Source organism: Euprymna scolopes, chromosome 43 (genome assembly GCF_053919585.1).
Source record: "Euprymna scolopes isolate OS-2025 chromosome 43, ASM5391958v1, whole genome shotgun sequence".
In the NCBI taxonomy this organism is placed as follows: domain Eukaryota; kingdom Metazoa; phylum Mollusca; class Cephalopoda; order Sepiida; family Sepiolidae; genus Euprymna; species Euprymna scolopes.
Window position 1 is genome coordinate 46,573,810 of NC_136524.1, and position 24,514 is coordinate 46,598,323.

General features: G+C 39.1%; 2 protein-coding genes across 17 annotated transcripts in view; one reads left to right on the forward strand and one right to left on the reverse strand.

The window, feature by feature from the left end:
- The window catches only part of LOC145268317 (PAN2-PAN3 deadenylation complex subunit pan3-like), a 412,758-nt gene that overhangs the window by 269,455 nt on the left and 118,789 nt on the right, over positions 1 to 24,514 (forward strand). For all 16 annotated transcript variants that reach the window (XM_080123796.1, XM_080123781.1, XM_080123790.1 and 13 more), the window contains 3 exons: positions 3,458 to 3,597; positions 7,214 to 7,343; positions 12,507 to 12,571. In XM_080123796.1, the coding sequence (XP_079979922.1) occupies positions 3,458 to 3,597; positions 7,214 to 7,343; positions 12,507 to 12,571 (335 nt within the window). The remainder of the gene's footprint in view (positions 1 to 3,457; positions 3,598 to 7,213; positions 7,344 to 12,506; positions 12,572 to 24,514) is intronic.
- LOC145268376 (uncharacterized) lies at positions 8,523 to 11,197 on the reverse strand (the record flags this gene model as incomplete). Its single annotated transcript, XM_080123934.1, has 3 exons — positions 8,523 to 8,557; positions 10,801 to 10,864; positions 11,147 to 11,197. Coding segments are annotated over 3 exons (150 nt in total), but the record flags the coding sequence as incomplete, so codon positions are not given.

The following is a 24,514-nucleotide window of genomic DNA, read 5'->3' on the forward strand; positions in this document are numbered from 1 at the left end:
GGGTATGGGTTTTCCGGAGACGAGTTTTCCGGGCACCGCTGCTACCATACATGCTCTGTTACACAGCTAGCTTTGAATAAAATTGATTTTTATTCTTAAATTGTATTTCTTGCCATGAAATAATCTTCAAATTTGAAAGGGCTCTGTTTGAGATTATGGCAATACAATCTGTGGGAATAGTCTATGTACTAAAGAATGACGGCAATACTGAAGAAATTTCAATAATTTTCAGTTATATTTATTTAGTGTGTTGTATAAGATAGTATGTGTGTGAATTTCACCAAATTTTCTAGAATATATCTGTTCGTCAGGGGAGAAAAATAAGCGTAAACAACTCTTGGACGAAGCTTATATTTCTTGTTCAAGTCAGCAGCAGGAACAATTTTAAACCCAGCCCTTTCACACTGTGCATAATGCTTCAAGCAAACTACAAAATCCTCCCCATAAACTTTTAATTTACTTTTTAAAGTCTTCAAAATATAAGTGTAATTCAGCGTTTTAATAACCAGTGGCCATATTTCCTAAAAGAAAAACTAGTTTTTGTTTAAATATTAAGCAATATGAGGTTCAGCATATTTAACACTATAAAGGAGGAAACGTAGCTCTCCAGAAACAGCCATAAATCCTATTTGCAATCGATATTCATTTCATAGTTATCAAACTTTCCAGGCACCAAAAAGTATGGATGAAAATCTCTCAATATGTATTCCATAATATAAAAGCGAAAATGTGTGTGTGTGTGCATTTTTTTTTTTTTGTATGTCGGGGGTGGGGGGCAGTGGAGTCACTGTTTCTTAGAACTTTTTATATACTCCCTAGATTATAATATGTCTGATTTACAAAAGGAGGTCGTCTGTATCTTTTATTTCAGCGACTTTTATGTTACAAAATTTGCGCTGTGATTTCATTTCTCTACTAATGTGGCGTTATGTTTGACTGACAAAACCACACGTTGACGTTCATTTAACCACTTGCTTTTTCTAAATGTTTAATTTCAAATATTATCACTTCTCTGCCCTCATAGCATTGTGGTAAGTTATCAGGCTACTCGCCTCAAGGGTTCAAGCCTACCTACCTTCCAAAACATTTTCTTTTTCCTTTTTTTACACTTACAAAACCCGGGCATCCCCGCTAGTCTATAATACAAATCTCACCTGTCTGTTTAAATGAATGTATGTTTGTCTGCCTAAAACTTTCGACAGAGGCAACAGATTTTCACAAGATCAGTATCGTTTTGAAGCTCAACACTTCAGACGACAAATTTTTAAAAAGTGGCTTAAAACATTAATTCCTTCACCGTCAACGGGGCACTTTTCTACAAGAAGGGGGCGCTTTTTTTCCACCAAGATTTTCGAAAATCATCCCCTCTTTTTGATTGACCAGCCTTAATTTAAACCTTTGCCACTTCCGGTTTGTCGATAGATGCAACGGCAAAGACGTCACTTTTTTTTTTTTTTTTTTTTTTTTTTTTTTTTTTTCACGTTCTTTTCCTCTTTCGCGGTCCAGGTTCGAGCCTGCTTGTCATCTACCACTTTTTTTTTTTTTTTTTGCTCAACACACACCTCTAAACACCTGGGCAATGCCGGACACTAAGGCACCAGTATATAAATACAAAAGAAAGGGCACAAAACACGAACAATTAATTAGCGGAAAATTAAAATCATTCGGAAGGAACAGGCTAGGCTCCCACTCCTTTAGTTTTAATCACAGGCTAAGCCTCTTCCCAATATTTATCTTTTAAATTTGACCATAAAGAAATGAAAAAGAAATCCATTTACCTTTTCACTTGCAATTGATCAAAGTAAAATTGACTTTTGTAAATTTTTTTTTTTTGGGGTGGGGGTCTCTCACCTCTAGTTTTAGGAACTAATCCCTTCAACCCTACATTTTAAAATTTTAAATATGCTTCCCATATTTTAAAATAACTATTAACTTTGTAATAGCATAAGATAGTTAACAATCGAGAAATTGAAAAAGAAAAAAAAAAACTGCAAAAACAAAAATAAATGACTTATATCAAAATGCAGAATTGGGTTATCTTCTGACTTGTATGCTTTTAATGTGCTAAAATTGTTAAAAAAAAAAATTTTTTTCTCAAAAATATTATTTCATTCATTAAAAACGGCATGTACAGACCAAGAAAAAAAAACAAACTAAAAAAAAAATCAAAACAAAAACAGATGCCCACTTGTCTCTTAACAGATGCGCATAATCCTGGAAAATTTGTAAAACAATAATAATTTATCTTACCATAAATAAGCCTTTAGTCTGAGTTGCAGCCCCCCTGTCTTGGACTTAGATTAAGTGGTCGTCATAGTTTTTACAATTTTTCAGGAATGAAGCGCCAACAATTAAGCTACAAGCGACCATTTGTTTCCCATGTGTTGTGAAGAGAGCTTTAAAAAAAATGTAAAATAAATTTCAGCAAGTTAAAAGTATACAGGTCAGTAGATAATTAAATTCTACTGCATTTGGTATAAAGTGTTTATGAAGTTAGTTGGTCGGGTAACTAAGACATCAGTTTTTTTTTTTTTTTTGTCCCCCCCCCCTTCCTTTGCATTATGGGTTCGAGCCTGCCTGTATACTACTACAACTTTTTTTTTTTTTTTTAACACCTGTGCTTGCTGTTGTTTTTACCCCACCCCCCACCCACATCACTACTGCTACCACTTTTTTAACCCCTTCCCGGGGGGAGGGTCCTTACTACATCATCTACACACATCCGAGCAACCCCTGCTACTGTTGTTTTTAGCCTCACTCCCACCCTCCTTGCCTGGGGGTCCTCACTACACCACCTAAACACCCAGGCAACGCCTGGTACTCCATTAGTTACATTTAATTGTTAGTGTGGATCTTAGCACTTTTTCTAAGATGCAGCACATGTCAACATCTTAGCAAAACTACAGTTTGTACTGCTACAAGAGTTTTTACTGGTGCTTAAGAAAGTCAACAGATCATTTTTTTTTTTTTAATGTCGTTTTAAGCAAAAGCAACAGTACTTAATTGCCATGTCAAAATTTGTAATACATCCCAAAATAACAAAACTTTATTGAGTAGAACAACTGCTATTTTGTTTTTAATAATAGAAAAAAAATCCATCATGATCTTTAAAAAAAGTCTGAAAAGGGAGATGTATTTGCAAACCTCAAGATGTTTACATCTAGAGAAAATGCAATTTCCTCCAATTTATCATAAAAATTGCTTATAGCTATAAATAATTTTCTGTCCAATGAACCTTCTTACTTTTTGGATATATTACTATTTTCGACATGATACGTACTGTTGTTTGTGCTTAAAACAACATATTAAAAAAAAAATCAGCCTGTTGACTCTTTCTTAATAAGTACGTTTTACTTAATGGGAGTTTTTATTTAAATGGTTCATTGAATTTATTTTGGGGCAACCTAAAAAAGAAATAAATAATAATATACATTATTTATGTTTTTTCTCTTTGCAGCAAGAAGACTTGGTTGCTTTGGGTAAAGTGGTTCTAGCGTTAGCCTGCAATTCCGTTATGGCAATACAGAGAGATCACGTGTCCAATTCTTTAGAGCTGGTTGCTAGAAATTATTCGGCAGATTTAAAGAATTTGATTTTGTGAGTATTTTATATATATTTTAAAAATATATATAATTACAATAGAAAAATGTGAGCATGAAAAGTAATCTGGTTAAGCTTAAACATGGAAAAGAAAAGGACAAGATATTCTAGTAAAAAATATAATAAATGTATAACTTTAAATATTGCAGCATTAAGAATAGAAGTTAGTTTTTCATACAGAATTGGTTGCACAACTCTTCCACTTTAAAACATCCGATAAAACTTGATAATTTGATAAATTTTATTTTTATTTGTAATTATTTTTCAATTCAATCATTTTTTTTGTAAATTTTGGAATTTGTATTAATTATGCCATGATATATAAATATGTAATGTTTTCACCTGAAATGTGTTGGTTTAAAACCTCTGCATAATTAATTCTTTTTTGCCAAAAACAGGCTGGTTTATTAGAGATTAATCATATGTTAAATATTCTTTCATTCTGAACGTCTCTATATAAAAAATTGATGTTTATTTAGAATTAAATCTATTTTCAAAACAAAAATACAGAAAAATCTTTTAAAAAAAAAATGTTCTAATTTCAAGAAAATCAAGTTTAGTGACTAAGTTTTGATGCATCATGTTTTAATAAATCATAAAGAAAATAATTTTTTATATTAAAAAAAAGAATACTTATGTGACTTGGAATATGAGATCTGCATCCACGTAACTACACAAAGATTTTTCTGCAATTTATTTATTTTTTTTCTTTGATAGATTTAATTCTAAATAAGCACTCAAAATTTTTTATTTTGTTGCAATGATTGTTGTCTAAAGCTTAATTTAGTGTTTGATTCTGCTATGTCAGTCATTGTAACAATGAACGACAACCCTACAAATAAAGACATACATATCTCCCAACCGAACCCAAACAACCCTAACCTTGAACTCCAAGGGTTCACCTATCGCTGAGATCTACAGAAACCCAACTGTCCTTGCTACCCACTCCGATGAAATATATCTATAATATTTTTTTCAATAAATATTAATAATTTCTTTATACTTATGGACACTCATGTTTCATATTTATGCAAGCATCAGCAGTGGTCAGCAAAGCCAACCTTGGCTTTGCTGGCTAGCATCTTTTCTTTTTATAAATATTTATAAATATTAATAATTATTTTTACAATTACAAAAACTAGTTTCATGCTTATGTAATCATGAGTGCAGGAAGTGATAATAACTGCTGGTCAAGTGATTCAAACTCTGCTACAAAGTAACCTTTAATTCCATTTGCTAGGATCTTACTCTTGCGCTAACATCAATTAACATGAAAATTAAGGGAAAATTAAACGCATATAAATGCCAAATGCAGGTATAACAGTCAGAAAGTTTTCTAACCACCAGAAGTCATGAAACCTTACATATTCACTAGTTGACTGCCTTTGTTTTTTATTTCCCAAACAGGGCTCAACTCCACTAACGTACTGTACTTGCAATAACCCTTATCCCTGAGTGGCTTCCGGGCCTTGATAAATGGTGACCACCGTGAAAAAAAAAAAAAAAAAAAAAAAACTTAAATGATCTCAAAGGAGCTTATAATTATTAATATTAATAATTATTTTTATACCTAGTGTTTCATACTTTTGCAATCATTAATATATATATATATATGTGTGTGTGTGTCATCCACATACAGTACTGTTTCGTTGTATCACGACTCATCAGTGCAGGTAGACAAACACCTTTCTCCAGCCACGGATCGAACCTACAACCGTCGCATTGACAGTCGACAGCTCTGACCATCAGGCTATGAATCAGTACCATAAATATTTCTCGAGTGTGTATTAAATCCACGCTCGCCCATCGCAAAAAGTGTTCCAACCATCATTTGTTTATAAATAAATAGTGGGCTTCACTTAAATTCTTAAATACGCGTTGGGTGAAATATAAATATTATATATATTTATATATATATATATATAAATATTATATATATATATATATATATAATATTTATATAATAGAAAAATCTTATTGAAAATTAATTCAAATTCTCAGAAAAAACATTAAAACCCTATAAAGAAGGTATACAAAATTTTTAATTGTCAGACAAGGAGTACAGATAAACTTGAAAGACCTTATTCCATGGAGTTTCGAAAAATGCAATTTTTCTCATCAGAGGAAAGAGGTTTGCAAAATATACAATAAATTTTAAAGATTAATGCATTAAAAGAAACAACAAATATGAATTTAATCATATTTGCATAAAAAAGTTTTTAACAGTATTGAAAGTTGATAAAGTTTTATAATTGTTATGAAAGCAGAAACAAGGAAAAAGAGCTGAAGTGTAAAAGGATTTGATAAAAATCCTTTGAATAACGAGGTAAAATCCAGGAAGGACAAATCAAGTCCAATAAAATCCATCGAGAATCCATAAGAACAGGAAACAGAATTACAAATATTATGAGTAAGTTTATTCTTCTGGAAAATTCATTGGATCACAAAAAAGTAAAAAATCAAGCTTTTAAAATATAAAAGATAAAGGCAGTATGGAGGTAGTAAATAGCAAAACCTTTTCAGCCAATATTTTAAATATTTTAAAACAAGTAACAATGTTTTATTTTTAAAAGTCCTATTAACACTTGGAACAAAAATTTCTTCTACTGAATGACAGGTCTGCAAATCAAGACAAACTTATCTTCCAACCAAACACAAATAGTTCACCAACTTCGGGTTCATCTGGGTGCATATTTAGAATTACATTTAAAAAAATTCAAAAACCAAAAATACAGAAAAAAATCTTTATGATGTACATACTCATCATAGGACGAAGATGTCATGTTCCAAAAATCATGCAAATTTTTTTTTTTTGGGGGGGGGGGGTAGCTAAAAGAATCAAATTTTATGACTAAGCGAGGTGTAATGTTTTAATTAGCCATGATGTATAATACAACTCAATTTGAACTATCAAGATTAAAATCAGCCTTCTAACGGAAATAATTAAGTATTAAAATCGTTAAGTCATAATTTTATATTCTTAGTTTAAAAAAAAAAAAACTTGATCAATTTATGATTTTTGGAATGTGACATCTTTGTTCCATCACAAGTATGTGCATCTAAGATTTTTCTGTACTTGTGTTTTTAAAATAAGTGTAATTCTAAATAAGCACCCACAGAAGTGCAACTGCCCTCTCTATCCATTCTACTGGAATACTATAAATATATATATATGAGAGAGAGAGATGCCATTTAGAGTAAACACACAGTTCCGAGCTGCTTTATATATGGACATAAGAAAAATTAGTGCCAAGGGTGCTCATATCTTGAGAAATTAATTTTTCTTTGACTCAAGTTGTTCACCATCACACCATTCAACTTGATACCCAAGAAAGCATCACTATTTAAAAGATCAGACCACTTTTTGGGGGTGGTTCTTCTCCCAGTTAAATATTACAGCTCCGTTGTATGCATGCATCACAACTATGTACCCCTTGGTACATGTTTACACATTAGTTCACTTCACACCTTCATTTCCTAGAATATCCCACCTGTGGAATAAGATCCCTTTAACTTTACTTTCAATCATTTTCCATTAGTTATGATTTCTCCTTTGCTAAACATTATTTTCATCTTTTTCTTTATGGTTTATTTTCTTTTATTTTTACTTCAGGTATTTAATGGGCTCTCAGCGGAGACAGCGGAGTATTAATGACATAATGCCAATGATTGGAGCAAGGTTTTATACGCAGTTAGATGCGGCACAACTCAGAAGTGATGTTGTTGAGAATGAGTTGGCAAAAGTGAGTTTTATTATTCAAATATTAAATTATGATGCTTATTTATCTTTTTATACTATATAAAAGACAATTATGTGTGTGTGTGTGTGTTTGTACATCTTGCAAAATCTTTAAACAGATGATGGACCATGACAAAATCGGTATTGTTTTAAAGCTCAATATCTCAGATGACAAATATAAAAAAAATTGGCCGAAAACATCAATTCCTTCACCCACACATGGACAGTTTTCTACAAGGAGAGGTCACTTTTTTCTGTCAACATTTTTGCAAATCATCGTCTCCTTCCAATTGACTACAATTAATTCCAAGCTCGCAACTTCCGGTTTCATGATGGATGCATCAGTTAATACATTAGGGTTTTTTTTGTTTTTTTTTAAATTTTTTTTTTCACCTTCTTTTCCTTCTTTGCATTACGGGTTCGAGCCTGCCTGCCTACTACCACTTTTTTTTTTTTTTTTTTTTTTTTTTAATAAACACCTGCCTACTGTTGTTTTAATTCCCTCCCACTACCTCCGGGGTTCCTTACTACTACATCACCAACACACTCAGGGCCCCCCCCCCCTGTTACTGTTGTTTTGACCTCCTCTCCCCATCTTCTGCCGGGAATCCTTACTACACTAGGCAACTCTGGGAACCCCCACTACTCTAATATATAAAAGGCAGAATGTGTGTATGCGTGTGTTTTATGTCTGCCAAAATCTTCCGACACATGTGACAGATGCTGACGAAACTGGTATAGTTTTAAACCACGGTCTTTCGGACAACAAATATCAAAAAAAATTCCTTCACCCACAACTTGTCCGGGTTTTTTTTTGCAAGGGGAGGTTGCTTTTTTCGACATTTTCACCAGTTATCGCCTCTGTTGGATTGACTACGCTTAATTTCAATGCTCTCAATTTCCGGTTTTGCCATGGACGCATCAGCTAAGACATCTTTTCACATAAATTGATCAAGTTTCTTTTCTTTTTCTTTTTTTTCTTTTTTTTTTTTTAAACTAACTGAATTTAACACAGCTAAATTATTTCCAAGATGTAATTAAAGAAAAACTACTATTCCATGATTACCATCATATTAAGTTTAACATCTTCTACATGTGTTGGATGGCTGCTGAATAAATATTAAGCTTTCATTTAATTTTTTAAAAGATAATTTAATTAACATAATTAGATTATTGTCTGACATTAAATGATTGGATGAAAAAAACACTTAAAGATACCTTAATACAGAAAACAATAAATTTAACGAATATAATATTGAAAAAGCAATAAAAGTTATTTGTGCCTGTTATTGTCTCTTTCTTGACATTCTTTCTCCCTCACTCTCTTTCTCCCTCACTCTCTTTCTCCCTCACTCTCTTTCTCCCTCGCTCTCTTTCTCCCTCGCTCTCTTTCTCCCTCGCTCTCTTTCTCCCTCGCTCTCTTTCTCCCTCGCTCTCTTTCTCCCTCGCTCTCTTTCTCCCTCGCTCTCTTTCTCCCTCGCTCTCCTTCTCCCTCGCTCTCCTTCTCCCTCGCTCTCCTTCTCCCTCGCTCTCCTTCTCCCTCGCTCTCCTTCTCCCTCGCTCTCCTTCTCCCTCGCTCTCCTTCTCCCTCGCTCCCCTTCTCCCTCGCTCCCCTTCTCCCTCGCTCCCCTTCTCCCTCGCTCTCTCTCTCTCTCCTTCGCTCTCTCCTTCGCTCTCTCTCTCTCCTTCGCTCTCTCTCTCTCCTTCGCTCTCTCTCTCTCCTTCGCTCTCTCTCTCTCCTTCGCTCTCTCTCTCTCCTTCGCTCTCTCTCTCTCCTTCGCTCTCTCTCTCTCCTTCGCTCTCTCTCTCTCCTTCGCTCTCTCTCTCTCCTTCGCTCTCTCTCTCTCCTTCGCTCTCTCTCTCTCCTTCGCTCTCTCTCTCTCTCTCCTTCGCTCTCTCTCTCTCTCTCTCCTTCGCTCTCTCCTTCGCTCTCTCTCTCTCTCCTTCGCTCTCTCTCTCTCTCTCCTTCGCTCTCTCTCTCTCTCTCCTTCGCTCTCTCTCTCTCTCCTTCGCTCTCTCTCTCTCTCTCCTTCGCTCTCTCTCTCTCTCCTTCGCTCTCTCTCTCTCTCTCTCTCTCTCTCTCTCCTTCGCTCTCTCTCTCTCTCTCCTTCGCTCTCTCTCTCTCTCTCCTTCGCTCTCTCTCTCTCTCTCCTTCGCTCTCTCTCTCTCTCTCCTTCGCTCTCTCTCTCTCTCTCCTTCGCTCTCTCTCTCTCTCTCCTTCGCTCTCTCTCTCTCTCTCCTTCGCTGTCTCTCTCTCTCTCCTTCGCTGTCTCTCTCTCCTTCGCTCTCTCTCTCTCTCCTTCGCTCTCTCTCTCTCTCTCCTTCGCTCTCTCTCTCTCTCTCCTTCGCTCTCTCTCTCTCTCTCCTTCGCTCTCTCTCTCTCTCTCCTTCGCTCTCTCTCTCTCTCTCCTTCGCTCTCTCTCTCTCTCTCCTTCGCTCTCTCTCTCTCTCTCCTTCGCTCTCTCTCTCTCTCTCCTTCGCTCTCTCTCTCTCTCTCCTTCGCTCTCTCTCTCTCTCTCCTTCGCTCTCTCTCTCTCTCTCCTTCGCTCTCTCTCTCTCTCTCCTTCGCTCTCTCTCTCTCTCTCCTTCGCTCTCTCTCTCTCTCTCCTTCGCTCTCTCTCTCTCTCTCCTTCGCTCTCTCTCTCTCTCTCTCCTTCGCTCTCTCTCTCTCTCTCTCCTTCGCTCTCTCTCTCTCTCTCTCCTTCGCTCTCTCTCTCTCTCTCTCCTTCGCTCTCTCTCTCTCTCTCTCCTTCGCTCTCTCTCTCTCTCTCTCCTTCGCTCTCTCTCTCTCTCTCTCCTTCGCTCTCTCTCTCTCTCTCCTTCGCTCTCTCTCTCTCTCTCCTTCGCTCTCTCTCTCTCTCTCCTTCGCTCTCTCTCTCTCTCTCCTTCGCTCTCTCTCTCTCTCTCTCCTTCGCTCTCTCTCTCTCTCTCTCCTTCGCTCTCTCTCTCTCTCTCTCCTTCGCTCTCTCTCTCTCTCTCTCTCTCCTTCGCTCTCTCTCTCTCTCTCCTTCGCTCTCTCTCTCTCTCTCCTTCGCTCTCTCTCTCTCTCTCCTTCGCTCTCTCTCTCTCTCTCTCCTTCGCTCTCTCTCTCTCTCTCTCCTTCGCTCTCTCTCTCTCTCTCTCCTTCGCTCTCTCTCTCTCTCTCTCCTTCGCTCTCTCTCTCTCTCTCTCCTTCGCTCTCTCTCTCTCTCTCTCCTTCGCTCTCTCTCTCTCTCTCTCCTTCGCTCTCTCTCTCTCTCTCTCTCTCTCCTTCGCTCTCTCTCTCTCTCTCTCTCTCCTTCGCTCTCTCTCTCTCTCTCTCTCCTTCGCTCTCTCTCTCTCTCCTTCGCTCTCTCTCTCTCTCCTTCGCTCTCTCTCTCTCTCTCTCCTTCGCTCTCTCTCTCTCTCTCTCTCCTTCGCTCTCTCTCTCTCTCTCTCTCCTTCGCTCTCTCTCTCTCCTTCGCTCTCTCTCTCTCCTTCGCTCTCTCTCTCTCTCTCCTTCGCTCTCTCTCTCTCCTTCGCTCTCTCTCTCTCTCTCCTTCGCTCTCTCTCTCTCTCTCCTTCGCTCTCTCTCTCTCTCTCCTTCGCTCTCTCTCTCTCTCTCTCGCTCTCTCTCTCTCTCTCTCTCTCTCTCCTTCGCTCTCTCTCTCTCTCTCCTTCGCTCTCTCTCTCTCTCTCTCCTTCGCTCTCTCTCTCTCTCTCTCTCCTTCGCTCTCTCTCTCTCTCCTTCGCTCTCTCTCTCTCTCCTTCGCTCTCTCTCTCTCTCCTTCGCTCTCTCTCTCTCTCTCTCTCTCTCTCTCCTTCGCTCTCTCTCTCTCTCCTTCGCTCTCTCTCTCTCTCCTTCGCTCTCTCTCTCTCTCTCTCCTTCGCTCTCTCTCTCTCTCTCTCCTTCGCTCTCTCTCTCTCCTTCGCTCTCTCTCTCTCTCTCCTTCTCTCTCTCTCTCCTTCTCTCTCTCTCTCCTTCGCTCTCTCTCTCTCTCTCTCTCTCTCTCTCCTTCGCTCTCTCTCTCTCTCTCTCTCCTTCGCTCTCTCTCTCTCTCTCTCCTTCGCTCTCTCTCTCTCTCTCTCCTTCGCTCTCTCTCTCTCTCTCTCCTTCGCTCTCTCTCTCTCTCTCTCTCTCTCTCCTTCGCTCTCTCTCTCTCTCTCCTTCGCTCTCTCTCTCTCCTTCGCTCTCTCTCTCTCCTTCGCTCTCTCTCTCTCCTTCGCTCTCTCTCTCTCCTTCGCTCTCTCTCTCTCCTTCGCTCTCTCTCTCTCCTTCGCTCTCTCTCTCTCGCTCTCTCTCTCTCCTTCGCTCTCTCTCTCTCTCTCTCTCTCTCCTTCGCTCTCTCTCTCTCTCTCTCTCTCTCCTTCGCTCTCTCTCTCTCTCCTTCGCTCTCTCTCTCTCTCCTTCGCTCTCTCTCTCTCTCCTTCGCTCTCTCTCTCTCTCCTTCGCTCTCTCTCTCTCTCCTTCGCTCTCTCTCTCTCTCCTTCGCTCTCTCTCTCTCTCCTTCGCTCTCTCTCTCTCTCCTTCGCTCTCTCTCTCTCTCCTTCGCTCTCTCTCTCTCTCCTTCGCTCGCTCTCTCTCTCCTTCGCTCGCTCTCTCTCTCCTTCGCTCGCTCTCTCTCTCTCCTTCGCTCGCTCTCTCTCTCTCTCCTTCGCTCGCTCTCTCTCTCTCTCCTTCGCTCGCTCTCTCTCTCTCTCCTTCGCTCGCTCTCTCTCTCTCTCCTTCGCTCGCTCTCTCTCTCTCTCCTTCGCTCGCTCTCTCTCTCTCTCTTCGCTCGCTCTCTCTCTCTCTCCTTCGCTCGCTCTCTCTCTCTCTCCTTCGCTCGCTCTCTCTCTCTCTCCTTCGCTCTCTCTCTCTCTCCTTCGCTCTCTCTCTCTCTCCTTCGCTCTCTCTCTCTCTCCTTAGCTCTCTCTCTCTCTCCTTAGCTCTCTCTTTCTCCTTTGCTCTCTCTTTTTCTTCCTCTCTCTCTTTCTCCTTTGCTCTCTCTTTTTCTTCCTCTCTCTCTTTCTCCTTTGCTCTCTCTTTTTCTTCCTCTCTCTCTTTCTCCCTCTCTCTCTTTCTCCTTCTCTCCAGCTCTCTCTCTCTCTCTCCAGCTCTCTCTCTCTCTCCATATCCCTGTCTTTCTCTCTCTCTTGCGCACACTGTTATTCCTTCTCTTTTATAATTTGTCTTTTAATAATTGTTCTCATACTTTTAAATCCTTAGGAAGTGGAGAATGGTAGACTCTTCAGAATCATGTGCAAGTTAGCTACCATATTAGAAAGACCTGAGTAAGTTTATCTTTTTTCTTTCTCACCACCCCTTCATTCTGTTATTTCTTCCCACTTTTTTATTATTCCTTCCCCCTTTTGTTCTTTCTCCCCCTTCCCCCTTTTGTCCTTTGTCCCCCTTCCCCCTTTTGTCCCCCTTCCCCCTTTTGTCCCCCTTCCCCCTTTTGTCCCCCTTCCCCCTTTTGTCCTTTGTCCCCCTTTTGTCCTTTGTCCCCCTTCCCCCTTTTGTCCTTTGTCCCCCTTCCCCCTTTTGTCCTTTGTCCCCCTTCCCCCTTTTGTCCTTTGTCCCCCTTCCCCCTTTTGTCCTTTGTCCCCCTTCCCCCTTTTGTCTTTGTCCCCCTTCCCCCTTTTGTCTTTTGTCCCCCTTCCCCCTTTTGTCTTTGTCCCCCTTCCCCCTTTTGTCTTTGTCCCCCTTCCCCCTTTTGTCTTTGTCCCCCTTCCCCCTTTTGTCTTTGTCCCCCTTCCCCCTTTTGTCCTTGTCCCCCTTCCCCCTTTTGTCCTTGTCCCCCTTCCCCCTTTTGTCCTTGTCCCCCTTCCCCCTTTTGTCCTTGTCCCCCTTCCCCCTTTTGTCCTTGTCCCCCTTCCCCCTTTTGTCCTTGTCCCCCTTCCCCCTTTTGTCCTTGTCCCCCTTCCCCCTTTTGTCCTTGTCCCCCTTCCCCCTTTTGTCCTTGTCCCCCTTCCCCCTTTTATTTTTCTTTCCCCACCTTTCGTTTTCACTTCTGTCCTCTCCCACCCTTCTTAACGCTCTCAGTGAGGGGGGGGGGGTGAGAGCGCTGAGAAGGGCCCACCGTTCTCGACGCTCTCACTTGTTTCATTGTCATTCTCTGTTCTCTCACTATTTACTGTTCGAATGTAAATATGAAACAAAATCTTTTTCGTTTATTCATATAAATATAATAAACATTAACATTTTCATAGTGTGATAACAAAAAAAGTCAAAGGAATATATGAATTTTCTTTTGCACTTTCAATTTAGAAATAGATCACAACTTGTTGAAAATAAACTCAGTCCCTATAAACAATTTTCCCTGCTCTCTATCTGTACCTAAATCTAGAAAGCACAGATAGAGAACGTGGAAGGACATATTAGCGGGGGGGGGATGTACAAATGACATCTTGGCTGATATTCTCACAATATTTCGGCTGTTGTAAACTTTAATTGTCTTCAGTTGCATTTTTTTCAAACATGGGAATCTGTGCAGATGCAGTTGTAGATGGCTCACTTCCATTAGATTGATTTGGGAGAAATCTTAATTGTATTCTTAAAATCACACCCTACTTTAACCTTCAGATGACCGTCACTTAGAACTGAGTATCACTTAGCACTTTTATCCATTGTGCCACAGGTTTATTAAGCATGATTTTACTAAGAATGTCTTTAAAGAAATTTAATCTATGAATGAATCTGTATTTCAGCATTAAACAACCTCTAACTGGATTGATATGTCATAAAACGAATAAATCCAAACTAAACTCTGCTCTTTGAAGCCTATTGACAAATTCCCGAATTTTGCTTTTCGTAGTTTTAAAATTTGCTTTCTAAAATATGCTAATTACCTCCCTTGTTGCAGAGCTCTTTTCTGTTTGTGTTTTGAGGTAATTATCTTATTGATACTTGTCCATCACTCCCATCCTTTCCCAAGAATTAAAACAAAATAAGGAAAATCTTTGATTTATGTATCTATGATGGAAAGAAAATAAAGTATTCAAAAAAGAAAATCACATAAATTAATCAAGTAGTTTTATTTTATTTTATTTTATTGTATTTTTTTTTTTTTTTTTTAATCATTTTTATTTAGTGGAAATTAGTAGACATCACAATGAAATACGAGACTGATTTTAAGCTGTTTCTGGAGACCCCTTTTTAAGGGGAGCTAGCTAACTAGTTATGACTTAAAACTATTTTTAAAATGGTGTCACGAGATCGTTGCTCTCCATTTAGCCATAAGATTTATTTTCATTATTTTTTAAATAAAACTACTTGATCAATTTATGAGAGCCTTATGAACAAGCATCATCTTAATAGAAATGACAGGTGCTTTATAATCACAACACTCTGAAAATCTGCTATATTAACTTTTTAAATAATCCAACTTTGAACTACTGTTCTCAGCTTGAGTGTTTATTTTGCAATACTTCGACCAATGTAACCTCCAACCTTCTTCAGGTGTATCTTGTTAAACTGAAATCTTTCTATCAAACTCGGGGAATTTACACATAATTTCAAATGAACTCTTTATTTAATCCATGGAGGTAACATGTTCTTGTTCCATCAGCCATGATTGGATAGAAGTCCTAAGTAATTCGCAGTTGTATTTTGAATGTCACCCACAGTGATGTTATTTTTTTTTATTTTAATTTTCACAACATTTCAGCTGATGTAACCTCTAACATTCTTCGAACTCTGGAATATTTCTGTCAAACTTAGGAATCTGCACAGAATTTCAAATGGAACCCTTTATTTAATCCACAGGTGTAGTATACTCTCATTCTGTCAGCTATGACTGAGTAGACATCCCAAGTATCACCTGCACTGAGGATTGAATCTTCAAACTCTAGAAGAATGTAACTTTACGACTGAATTTTACCAAATATTTTATCCACTACGCCAGGAGTCTGTGGCAATTCCCAAATCTGACAGAAAAATTTCCACGTTTGACAATACACACCTGAAGAAGGTTGGAGGTTTCATCAGCCAAAATGAGAAAATAACACTCCAGATGAGAACAGTAGTTCGAAGAATCCAAATAATACAAACTCTGTAATTTCCTTCTTTTTTTTTTTCATAAAATTTCATAAATTTTTTCTAAGTTATATGTTAAATTTAGATAGCACCTTTGAATTAACGCGATAACAAGCACTTATATAATTATTTCAGTTCTTTTATATAACAGGAGTGCAGTATGCTTTTTTTGGTTTAGGAACGTACTTGAACAACTTGATGTTTTCTCATGAGATTTGGATACTTTAGACCATTGTTATTACCTGAAGTGTTATTCTAGTAAAGTTTCAGCTGATGTAATCTCTGACTTTCTTTGGATTCTTGTTTTCGATTGAAACGTGAAAATAACACTCAAAATGAGAACAGTAATTCGAACAATTCAAATAATACAACTAATCAATCCTCATCTAAAAAAAAAAATGTAATATCCAATTTTTAGCATCAGTATTCTAATAAGTTATATCCTCTTGGCATCTCTGTTCATTATAATAAAAAACAATTAGTTTTTACACATTATTTAGATTATTTGAACTGTAGCAATTATAAGCATTGACCATTTTTTTTTTTTTTTTTTTTTTTTTTCACCGAGAGAAACCTCTGTGAGGTGGTTTAGTCACATAATGACCAACCAGATTTCTGGGCGTATTAATTTCAATTGACTGTTTTAACGACTACTTTTAGACCCCGTGGGATTTGGAAAGCAGCCACAAAGCGCCTCCTAACACCAATGACGAAAGACCTCCTCTCCATTGCCTTTGATCCACTTGACAGCAAACCCATTCTCAAAGTTAGTCGATCAGTCTTACAAAAGAGCAATAAGATATGAATATAAATATATGGTAATGAAAGGGAACGTAAACTAGTGCTTGTGCAGCAAAATATAAAAGGTCGGATTTATTTCAGAGATAAGCAGAGAATTCACGATTCAGCGAGTTGACAGGAAATAAGATGGCTTGTTACCGTAGGATGATCATAGTGGTTCTCCAGGTCGAAGCATCCTCTAACCATTTCACTGATAACTGTTACATTTGACATCCCTGCTGTAGGACTTTGGCTGACCAGAAAACTAGTTGCAGATGATGATGATATTTCAAACTAGACATTTGAAGAACCGCATCCGGTTCCTTTGAGAATTACAACCAGACAGATTATCCAGGCTCTCCTACCTCTATTGCCTAGACAAAGATCGAAGTTATTCCCAGAGGAAGATGTATGACTCGAAGATACTCTTAACAAGAGTTTCCTGATACCAAAAAAAAAAAAAGATGCCTTCTCTTTCACCTTCATCAACTTGATGCTGAACACGTCTACTTCCACTGGATGATATATTCTTCAAAAATACTTTCGGCAGCCAACGTTTCTTATTTCCTTCATTGTAACACTACCTTTAACTTTTGGTAAAGTACACCTGAAAAATGTAGGTCTCTACTACCTATATCGCTTGGACAACGAACAAAGCTATTCCCAGCGGAATATGTACAGCTCGAGAAACTACTCTTAACAATTCCTTTTCTTCACTTTCTAAACTTTCAGCAACCTACACTCAACTGTGTAAGTTAATGAAATAAATATCGTTGTTGGTAATAAAAGGACTAACTTTTCCTTATGTCGTCAACGACCATTTTAGAGGAGGTGGTCGGGTTAAGGTCCATGTGAAGATCAAGTCTTTGGAAAATAGGTTACACCTAGTGCTTGGGCTACAGCCAGAGTTTTCACAGAGAAATTGACACTTTATATGCCCCTTTGTCCCTTTCATGGGTGACTTTTATTTTCACAGCAGCTGTGAAGTTATTTGGTCACAAGGACGAATCAGATTTTTGGTCACAAGGACGAATCAGATTTTTGGTCACAAGGACGAATCAGATTTTTGGTCACACTCAGATGAATCAGATTTTTGGTCACACTCGTATGAATCAGATTTTTGGTCACACTCGTATGAAGCATATTTTTGGCCACGCTCGTATGAGGCATATTTTTGGCCACGCTCGTATGAGGCATATTTTTGGCCACGCTCGGATGAGGCATATTTTTGGCCACGCTCGTATGAAGCATATTTTTGGCCACGCTCGTATGAAGCATATTTTTGGCCACGCTCGTATGAAGCATATTTTTGGCCACGCTCGTATGAAGCATATTTTTGGCCACGCTCGTATGAAGCATATTTTTGGCCACGCTCGTATGAAGCATATTTTTGGCCACGCTCGTATGAAGCATATTTTTGGCCACGCTCGTATGAAGCATATTTTTGGCCACGCTCGTATGAAGCATATTTTTGGCCACGCTCGGATGAAGCATATTTTTGGCCACGCTCGGATGAAGCATATTTTTGGCCACGCTCGGATGAAGCATATTTTTGGCCACGCTCGGATGAAGCATATTTTTTACCACGCTCGGATGAAGCATATTTTTTACCACGCTCGGATGAAGCATATTTTTGGCCTCGCTCGGATGAAGCATATTTTTGGCCACGCTCGGATGAAGCATATTTTTGGCCACGCTCGGATGAAGCATATTTTTGGCCACGCTCGGATGAAGCATATTTTTGGCCACGCTCGGATGAAGCATATTTTTGGCCACGCTCGTATGAAGCATATTTTTGGCCACGCTCGGATGAAGCATATTTTTGGCCACGCTCGGATGAAGCATATTTTTGGCCACGCTCGGATGAAGCATATTTTTGGCCACGCTCGGATGAAGCATATTTTTGGCCACGCTCGGATGAAGCATATTTTTGGTCACGCTCGGATGAAGCATATTTTTGGCCACGCTCGGATGAAGCATATTTTTGGCCACGCTCGGATGAAGCATATTTTTGGCCACGCTCGGATGAAGCATATTTTTGGCCACGCTCGGATGAAGCATATTTTTGGTCACGCTCGGATGAAGCATATTTTTGGTCACGCTCGGATGAAGCATATTTTTGGTCACGCTCGGATGAAGCATATTTTTGACCACGCTCGGATGAAGCATATTTTTGGCCACGCTCGGATGAAGCATATTTTTGGCCACGCTCGGATGAAGCATATTTTTTACCACGCTCGGATGAAGCATATTTTTTACCACGCTCGGATGAAGCATATTTTTGGCCTCGCTCGGATGAAGCATATTTTTGGCCACGCTCGGATGAAGCATATTTTTGGCCACGCTCGGATGAAGCATATTTTTGGCCACGCTCGGATGAAGCATATTTTTGGCCACGCTCGGATGAAGCATATTTTTGGCCACGCTCGTATGAAGCATATTTTTGGCCACGCTCGTATGAAGCATATTTTTGGCCACGCTCGGATGAAGCATATTTTTGGCCACGCTCGGATGAAGCATATTTTTGGCCACGCTCGGATGAAGCATATTTTTGGTCACGCTCGGATGAAGCATATTTTTGGTCACGCTCGGATGAAGCATATTTTTGGTCACGCTCGGATGAAGCATATTTTTGACCACGCTCGGATGAAGCATATTTTTGGCCACGCTCGGATGAAGCATATTTTTGACCACGCTCGGATGAAGCACATTTTTGGTCACGCTCGGATGAAGCATATTTTTGGTCACGCTCGGATGAAGCATATTTTTGGTCACGCTCGGATGAAGCATATTTTTGGCCACGCTCGGATGAAGCATATTTTTGGTCACGCTCGGATGAAGCATATTTTTGGTCACGCTCGGATGAAGCATATTTTTGGCCACGCTCGGATGAAGCATATTTTTGGTCACGCTCGGATGAAGCATATTTTTGGTCACGCTCGGATGAAGCATATTTTTGGCCACGCTCGGATGAAGCATATTTTTGGTCACGCTCGGATGAAGCATATTTTTGGTCACGCTCGGATGAAGCATATTTTTGGTCACGCTCGGATGAAGCATATTTTTGACCACGCTCGGATGAAGCATATTTTTGGCCACGCTCGGATGAAGCATATTTTTGGTCACGCTCGGATGAAGCATATTTTTGGTCACGCTCGGATGAAGCATATTTTTGGTCACGCTCGGATGAAGCATATTTTTGGTCACGCTCGGATGAAGCATATTTTTGGTCACGCTCGGATGAAGCATATTTTTGGTCACGCTCGGATGAAGCATATTTTTGGCCACACAAGGATCAAGCATATTTTTGGTCACACAAGGATGAAGCATATTTTTGGTCACGCTCGGATGAAGCATATTTTTGGTCACGCTCGGATGAAGCATATTTTTGGTCACGCTCGGATGAAGCATATTTTTTACCACGCTCGGATGAAGCATATTTTTGGTCACGCTCGGATGAAGCATATTTTTGGTCACACAAGGATCAAGCATATTTTTGGCCACACAAGGATCAAGCATATTTTTGGTCACACAAGGATCAAGCATATTTTTGGTCACACAAGGATCAAGCATATTTTTGGCCACACAAGGATCAAGCATATTTTTGGTCACACAAGGATCAAGCATATTTTTGGCCACACAAGGATCAAGCATATTTTTGGTCACACAAGGATCAAGCATATTTTTGGCCACACAAGGATCAAGCATATTTTTGGTCACACAAGGATCAAGCATATTTTTGGCCACACAAGGATCAAGCATATTTTTGGTCACACAAGGATCAAGCATATTTTTGGCCACACAAGGATCAAGCATATTTTTGGTCACACAAGGATCAAGCATATTTTTGGCCACACAAGGATCAAGCATATTTTTGGTCACACAAGGATCAAGCATATTTTTGGTCACACAAGGATCAAGCATATTTTTGGTCACACAAGGATCAAGCATATTTTTGGCCACACAAGGATCAAGCATATTTTTGGCCACACAAGGATCAAGCATATTTTTGGTCACACAAGGATCAAGCATATTTTTGGCCACACAAGGATCAAGCATATTTTTGGTCACACAAGGATCAAGCATATTTTTGGTCACACAAGGATCAAGCATATTTTTGGTCACACAAGGATCAAGCATATTTTTGGTCACGCTCGGATGAAGCATATTTTTGGTCACACAAGGATCAAGCATATTTTTGGTCACACAAGGATCAAGCATATTTTTGGTCACACAAGGATCAAGCATATTTTTGGCCACACAAGGATCAAGCATATTTTTGGCCACACAAGGATCAAGCATATTTTTGGCCACACAAGGATCAAGCATATTTTTGGTCACACAAGGATCAAGCATATTTTTGGTCACACAAGGATCAAGCATATTTTTGGTCACACAAGGATCAAGCATATTTTTGGTCACACAAGGATCAAGCATATTTTTGGCCACACAAGGATCAAGCATATTTTTGGTCACACAAGGATCAAGCATATTTTTGGCCACACAAGGATCAAGCATATTTTTGGCCACACAAGGATCAAGCATATTTTTGGTCACACAAGGATCAAGCATATTTTTGGCCACACAAGGATCAAGCATATTTTTGGTCACACAAGGATCAAGCATATTTTTGGTCACACAAGGATCAAGCATATTTTTGGTCACACAAGGATCAAGCATATTTTTGGCCACACAAGGATCAAGCATATTTTTGGCCACACAAGGATCAAGCATATTTTTGGTCACACAAGGATCAAGCATATTTTTGGCCACACAAGGATCAAGCATATTTTTGGTCACACAAGGATCAAGCATATTTTTGGCCACACAAGGATCAAGCATATTTTTGGTCACACAAGGATCAAGCATATTTTTGGTCACACAAGGATCAAGCATATTTTTGGTCACACAAGGATCAAGCATATTTTTGGTCACGCTCGGATGAAGCATATTTTTGGTCACACAAGGATCAAGCATATTTTTGGTCACACAAGGATCAAGCATATTTTTGGTCACACAAGGATCAAGCATATTTTTGGTCACACAAGGATCAAGCATATTTTTGGTCACGCTCGGATGAAGCATATTTTTGGTCACACAAGGATCAAGCATATTTTTGGTCACACAAGGATCAAGCATATTTTTGGTCACACAAGGATCAAGCATATTTTTGGCCACACAAGGATCAAGCATATTTTTGGCCACACAAGGATCAAGCATATTTTTGGCCACACAAGGATCAAGCATATTTTTGGTCACACAAGGATCAAGCATATTTTTGGTCACACAAGGATCAAGCATATTTTTGGTCACACAAGGATCAAGCATATTTTTGGTCACACAAGGATCAAGCATATTTTTGGTCACACAAGGATCAAGCATATTTTTGGCCACACAAGGATCAAGCATATTTTTGGCCACACAAGGATCAAGCATATTTTTGGCCACACAAGGATCAAGCATATTTTTGGCCACACAAGGATCAAGCATATTTTTGGTCACACAAGGATCAAGCATATTTTTGGCCACACAAGGATCAAGCATATTTTTGGCCACACAAGGATCAAGCATATTTTTGGCCACACAAGGATCAAGCATATTTTTGGTCACACAAGGATCAAGCATATTTTTGGCCACACAAGGATCAAGCATATTTTTGGTCACACAAGGATCAAGCATATTTTTGGCCACACAAGGATCAAGCATATTTTTGGTCACACAAGGATCAAGCATATTTTTGGTCACACAAGGATCAAGCATATTTTTGGTCACACAAGGATCAAGCATATTTTTGGCCACACAAGGATCAAGCATATTTTTGGCCACACAAGGATCAAGCATATTTTTGGCCACACAAGGATCAAGCATATTTTTGGCCACACAAGGATCAAGCATATTTTTGGTCACACAAGGATCAAGCATATTTTTGGCCACACAAGGATCAAGCATATTTTTGGTCACACAAGGATCAAGCATATTTTTGGCCACACAAGGATCAAGCATATTTTTGGTCACACAAGGATCAAGCATATTTTTGGTCACACAAGGATCAAGCATATTTTTGGTCACACAAGGATCAAGCATATTTTTGGTCACACAAGGATCAAGCATATTTTTGGTCACACAAGGATCAAGCATATTTTTGGTCACACAAGGATCAAGCATATTTTTGGTCACACAAGGATCAAGCATATTTTTGGTCACACAAGGATCAAGCATATTTTTGGTCACACAAGGATCAAGCATATTTTTGGCCACACAAGGATCAAGCATATTTTTGGCCACACAAGGATCAAGCATATTTTTGGTCACACAAGGATCAAGCATATTTTTGGTCACACAAGGATCAAGCATATTTTTGGTCACACAAGGATCAAGCATATTTTTGGCCACACAAGGATCAAGCATATTTTTGGTCACACAAGGATCAAGCATATTTTTGGTCACACAAGGATCAAGCATATTTTTGGTCACACAAGGATCAAGCATATTTTTGGTCACACAAGGATCAAGCATATTTTTGGCCACACAAGGATCAAGCATATTTTTGGTCACACAAGGATCAAGCATATTTTTGGCCACACAAGGATCAAGCATATTTTTGGTCACACAAGGATCAAGCATATTTTTGGTCACACAAGGATCAAGCATATTTTTGGTCACACAAGGATCAAGCATATTTTTGGTCACACAAGGATCAAGCATATTTTTGGTCACACAAGGATCAAGCATATTTTTGGTCACACAAGGATCAAGCATATTTTTGGCCACACAAGGATCAAGCATATTTTTGGTCACACAAGGATCAAGCATATTTTTGGCCACACAAGGATCAAGCATATTTTTGGCCACACAAGGATCAAGCATATTTTTGGTCACACAAGGATCAAGCATATTTTTGGCCACACAAGGATCAAGCATATTTTTGGCCACACAAGGATCAAGCATATTTTTGGTCACACAAGGATCAAGCATATTTTTGGTCACACAAGGATCAAGCATATTTTTGGTCACACAAGGATCAAGCATATTTTTGGTCACACAAGGATCAAGCATATTTTTGGTCACACAAGGATCAAGCATATTTTTGGCCACACAAGGATCAAGCATATTTTTGGCCACACAAGGATCAAGCATATTTTTGGTCACACAAGGATCAAGCATATTTTTGGTCACACAAGGATCAAGCATATTTTTGGCCACACAAGGATCAAGCATATTTTTGGTCACACAAGGATCAAGCATATTTTTGGTCACACAAGGATCAAGCATATTTTTGGTCACACAAGGATCAAGCATATTTTTGGCCACACAAGGATCAAGCATATTTTTGGCCACACAAGGATCAAGCATATTTTTGGTCACACAAGGATCAAGCATATTTTTGGCCACACAAGGATCAAGCATATTTTTGGCCACACAAGGATCAAGCATATTTTTGGTCACACAAGGATCAAGCATATTTTTGGCCACACAAGGATCAAGCATATTTTTGGTCACACAAGGATCAAGCATATTTTTGGTCACACAAGGATCAAGCATATTTTTGGCCACACAAGGATCAAGCATATTTTTGGTCACACAAGGATCAAGCATATTTTTGGCCACACAAGGATCAAGCATATTTTTGGTCACACAAGGATCAAGCATATTTTTGGCCACACAAGGATCAAGCATATTTTTGGCCACACAAGGATCAAGCATATTTTTGGCCACACAAGGATCAAGCATATTTTTGGTCACACAAGGATCAAGCATATTTTTGGTCACACAAGGATCAAGCATATTTTTGGTCACACAAGGATCAAGCATATTTTTGGCCACACAAGGATCAAGCATATTTTTGGCCACACAAGGATCAAGCATATTTTTGGTCACACAAGGATCAAGCATATTTTTGGCCACACAAGGATCAAGCATATTTTTGGCCACACAAGGATCAAGCATATTTTTGGTCACACAAGGATCAAGCATATTTTTGGTCACACAAGGATCAAGCATATTTTTGGTCACACAAGGATCAAGCATATTTTTGGCCACACAAGGATCAAGCATATTTTTGGTCACACAAGGATCAAGCATATTTTTGGTCACACAAGGATCAAGCATATTTTTGGCCACACAAGGATCAAGCATATTTTTGGTCACACAAGGATCAAGCATATTTTTGGTCACACAAGGATCAAGCATATTTTTGGTCACACAAGGATCAAGCATATTTTTGGCCACACAAGGATCAAGCATATTTTTGGCCACACAAGGATCAAGCATATTTTTGGTCACACAAGGATCAAGCATATTTTTGGCCACACAAGGATCAAGCATATTTTTGGTCACACAAGGATCAAGCATATTTTTGGTCACACAAGGATCAAGCATATTTTTGGTCACACAAGGATCAAGCATATTTTTGGTCACAC